The sequence below is a fragment of the Zea mays genome, chromosome 4 (genome assembly GCF_902167145.1).
Source record: "Zea mays cultivar B73 chromosome 4, Zm-B73-REFERENCE-NAM-5.0, whole genome shotgun sequence".
Classification (NCBI taxonomy): Eukaryota; Viridiplantae; Streptophyta; class Magnoliopsida; order Poales; family Poaceae; genus Zea; species Zea mays.
Window position 1 is genome coordinate 185,321,988 of NC_050099.1, and position 4,298 is coordinate 185,326,285.

At 58.8% G+C, this 4,298-nt stretch overlaps 1 protein-coding gene across 1 annotated transcript; it reads right to left on the reverse strand.

Moving 5' to 3' along the window:
* Positions 1–1,576: 1,576 nt before the first annotated feature.
* Positions 1,577–3,453, reverse strand: LOC100282827 (cytokinin-O-glucosyltransferase 2). The gene is given in 2 exon segments (NM_001155733.1): positions 1,577–2,676; positions 2,809–3,453. Coding segments are annotated over 2 exon segments (1,365 nt in total). The 5' UTR covers positions 3,236–3,453; the 3' UTR covers positions 1,577–1,738.
* Between the last annotated feature and the right edge of the window lie 845 nt (positions 3,454–4,298).

Here is a 4,298-nt window from a genome sequence, read left to right on the forward strand (position 1 = left end):
CTGCTGTGGTGTGTAATAATTTGGTGCATGGTGTGCAACAACAGGTTTTGCGTATGCATATCCAGCTTGCCCGGTGGTAAATCCGAACTGACCGGTTGCGTTCGCCATTATCGGGACGCCATGTGGTAGTCCTGGTGCGGGCCCGGACTGTCCGGCAGGGAAAGCCGGACGGTCCGCGTAAGGGCCGGACGGTCCGGGCAGAAGCTTGGGCGGTCCGACCGCGTCCAGGTTCACCGGTCTGCCAAGCAGGGACGACGGTGGTCCTAGGGCGGCCCCAGACTGTCCGGCAGAGTAAGCCGGACGGTCTGCATATGGGCCGGACGGTCCGGGCAGAAGCTCGGACGGTCCGACCGTGTTCATGGGTGCCAATCTACCAAGCAGGGATGGCGGTGGTGGTACTTGTCCTGTATATGAGTTCATCGGCATACCATATAATGGCTGGGGCTGCAAATCCCCATTTGTTGCCGATGTATTAGACATAGATATCCTGTTACTAGTCTCATATGATGGAAAACTAGGAGCAACGGACTTCTCCAACGTACGCGTTAATTTTCTAATTGACTCTTCTAACCCTACAATCTGTTGTTTCATTTGATCTTGCTGCTGATCTACATACTGTTTAATAAATTGGATGTCGTCGGGTTTACTTACGTTGGGGACTTGAAGCGAAGATAGAAGAGATGCGACGTCGGTCTCTCCATGTTTGACAACTTTCTGGTGGCGATCCACCGTGTATTGTGATAAGAATTTCTCCCTCGCTTGACGCATGTAGTCCTCGTATTGCTGTTGCTCATCGGCCGTCAGACTTTCAACAGCCGGCTTCAGGATATTGTCCGGGGAGATATCGGTGTGATCTTTAGAACCGGCCATTTGAGGGCCTGATTTTTAGTAGATCTAAACACCTTCCCCAGCGGAGTCGCCAAAAGTATGTTGACACCTTTTTCGGGTGCCAAACACTCAACAAGAACCGGCGGCGGTGCTCTCTGCACAGGCGCGGACGGTCCGCGACCAGGGACCGGACGGTCCGCGACCTGGAGCAGGGGCAAAGGTTCCCTGCCTGACGGCCGGACGGTCCGCGCCTACAGGCCGGACGGTCCGCGCGTGCGCATGGGATGGCGAAGGTCACCGGCGGCGCCTGGATCTCGCTCCCGGGAGGGACCCCGTCGGGGAGGAGAGATCCTAGGTGTTGTCTAGGCTCGGCAGGCCGACCTAGACTCCTCTAATCGACGTAGAGTCGAAGAGAGACGGAGAATTTGGAGATTGAGAGGCTAAACTAGAACTAGACTAGAACTATTCCTAATGCGTAAGGTAAAAACGAGAAATAGACTTGATTTGTTCGATTGATGGGGGTTCAATCGGCCGTAGCCCTTCATCTATATAAAGGGAAGGTCTGGATCCGCTTCCAACTGATTTCCGAGTTAATCCCGTGGTTTTAGGTAACCAATCCCGCGAGAAACTAGGAACCCTAACTGATTCTGCGCACGCGCGGACCGTCCGCACCACCACCGCGGACAGTCCGGACCGCGGACCGGCGAGACACATTTGGTGTCCACAATAATCCATGCAAGCACAACAGTTTGTTTCAGACTTGCCCATCATCAATTGGACGCTCGTATGCATGTATTTTTATTGTTTACACAACGACACTGACCTGTCCATCTCCCTCCAAAACAAAGGAACAAAATCACACGGCACTGGCAGAAGCACCGTGCAAACTGCAAATATAGAGCTAAGTTGCCTAGTTCTTTGGCAGGAGCACATTGCGAACCAGGTCATCGAAATTCCGGTGAGACGTGCCTCCGGGCTTGGCCACCTCGATGGCCTTGTCCCTCCATTCCAGTGCCCTTCTCCTCATCTCCTTCCCCTGCTCCCCCTCCATGAGCTCAGCGATGAGGCTCGCCACGGCGTCGCGCCGGACGTTGCTGTCGATCTCCATCCCGACGCCCCACTCGTTGCACTGGTAGCGGCAGTTGGTCTGCTGGTCGGCGAAGAAGGGCCAGCTGATGACCGGGACGCCGCCGCACATGGCCTCCAGCGTGGAGTTCCATCCGCTGTGCGTGAGGAACGCGGCCACGGCCGGGTGGTCCAGCACCGCCTGCTGCGGGCACCAGGTGGCCATGAGCCCGCGGCCGGCCGTCTCGGACAGGAACTCCGGCGGCAGCACGGCGGTGTCGCCCCTGACGAGGTCGCGCCGGATGATCCACAGGAACGGCCTGCCGCTGTTGGCCAGCCCCCACGCGAACTCCACCAGCTGCTCGCTGGTCATCACGGTGATGCTGCCGAAGTTGACGTAGACGACGGAGCCGGGGTCCCTGCCGTCGAGCCACCGCAGGCACTCCTCCTCCTCCTTCCACAGGCTGAGGCTGATGGCGGAGCGCGGGGTGGGCGGGTCCTCGCGCGCCAGCAGCGGGAGCGGGCCCAGCGTGTACACCTTGCGCGCCAGGCCGAGCGAGCGCATGGCCGCCACCGCCTCGCCCTCCAGCTCGTCGAAGGTGTTGAGGATCACGGCCGACGCGCCCGCCGTGCGCCCCGTCTCCTGGAGGACGTAGCCCACCATGTACTCGTCCGGGTCCGTGGAGCGGATGAAGCTCGGGAAGTCCCGGAACCTCATGTTCCGCAGCCCCGGCACGTCCTCCACCGCCGTGTCAAGGAATCCGTTCGTCAGCTGCTCCACACCTGCGCATGTAAACGACGAGTTGAGATTATCAGAATTCAGACATGGCATGGCAGAGTAGGCGGCGCGCGCACTACTAGCTAAATTTCCCCACGTCGCTGGTGTCATCATTAAAAAAAAGCACACGAACTAACTTTTGAGCGGAGCGAGGCCACGGCTCTTGAGGAGGTGGTAGTGGCGGTAGCCGAGGAAGCTGATGGTGCTGGCAGTCCAGAGCTGGACGTAGGGAAGGCCGAGCTCCTTGGTGGCGTCGATGGAGAAGCCCATGACGACGTCGGAGACGACGCAGGTGACGGGCGGGTCGCTGAGGTCCGCGAGCAGGCGGCGGAAGGGCCCGAGGCAGGTCTCCGTGGTGGACTTGCACAGCGAGGGGATGTCCTGCGTGACGTCGTCGTCCTCCGACGGCGGCAGGCCGTCGGGGATGGTGGCGAAGCGGAAGCCCGGGAGGCCGGCCACGGCCGCCGCCCCGCGGGTCCGGACGAGGCGCGCCTGGTTGTACTCGGTGTTGACGAAGGTGACGTGGAAGCCCCGGGCGTGCAGCAGCTTCGCCACGTTGAGCATCGGGGTGATGTGGCCCTGCGCTGGGTACGGCAGGCACACGGCGTGCGGTTGCTGCGGCTGCTGCTGCGCGGCGCTGCCGAGAGAACCCATGGTGGTGATCGAAGATCTGCGTGTGCTGTGTGTGTGGCCTGCCGCCTCTGGGTGCTGCTGCCTGCTGCGTTACACGGCGAGCAGCTCTGTGTTCGCTTCAGCTGGTCGTCTCTGTGACTTTGATGGATGGAGGTTGGTCAGCATGGCCGGGGCTATTTATAGGCGTCGTTCGGATTTTTGCAATAAACCATGTGGTGATGGTGGTTAGGGATGGCAATTGGACCCGTGGGTATGGATACCCACGGGTTTCGTACCCGATGAACATGGATATGGGTTGAAAAACTTACCCGTGGATTCTGTCGGGTCGGGTACCCGAAATACATCGGGTAGGGTACGGATAGTATATTTTACCCATGGGTATCCATTAGATACCCGAAATATTAATTCACAATTTCACATGTTGTGTTTTCGGCCTATGAACCAAAGCAAAAAAAAAGCCCAAAGGCCACCAAGCACGGAAGCACCCAACCCAAGCGCCGTGTGGCCCGTGTAACTGTTGGCTGCTGCTAATTCCTATTCTCCTAACCGGCTAACCCTGAGAGGCCGTGAGACATGCGTCCCTACCCCTGGCATCCCGACGTCGCCGCCCCAGCGACCCAGCCGGCTAGCCCCCAGCCCCCACTCCCCCAGGTCGCCAGGTCCCTACTCGGCTACTCTAGATGTGTGAGCCGCCGCCCGTTGAACCTTGCATCCGTGGCAGACACCCGCCTAGCATCCGCGCCGCCGGCGCTAGCCCTCGACGGACGATGACCAGCATCAGCCGCCGCCCCAAGTCGACCAGCCTCTACGGCGCCACGAGCCCACAACGTCCGCCAGCAGCAACGACGTACGCCAGCAGCTAGTCAGCCACGATGTTGCTTTGCTTATGAACTGTACTATGATTTGTAAATTGGTGATGTTGCTTTGCTTATCAAATTCACATGTTGTGATATTGTTCATTAACTCCTATCTGTCATAAATTGTGTTGCTCATT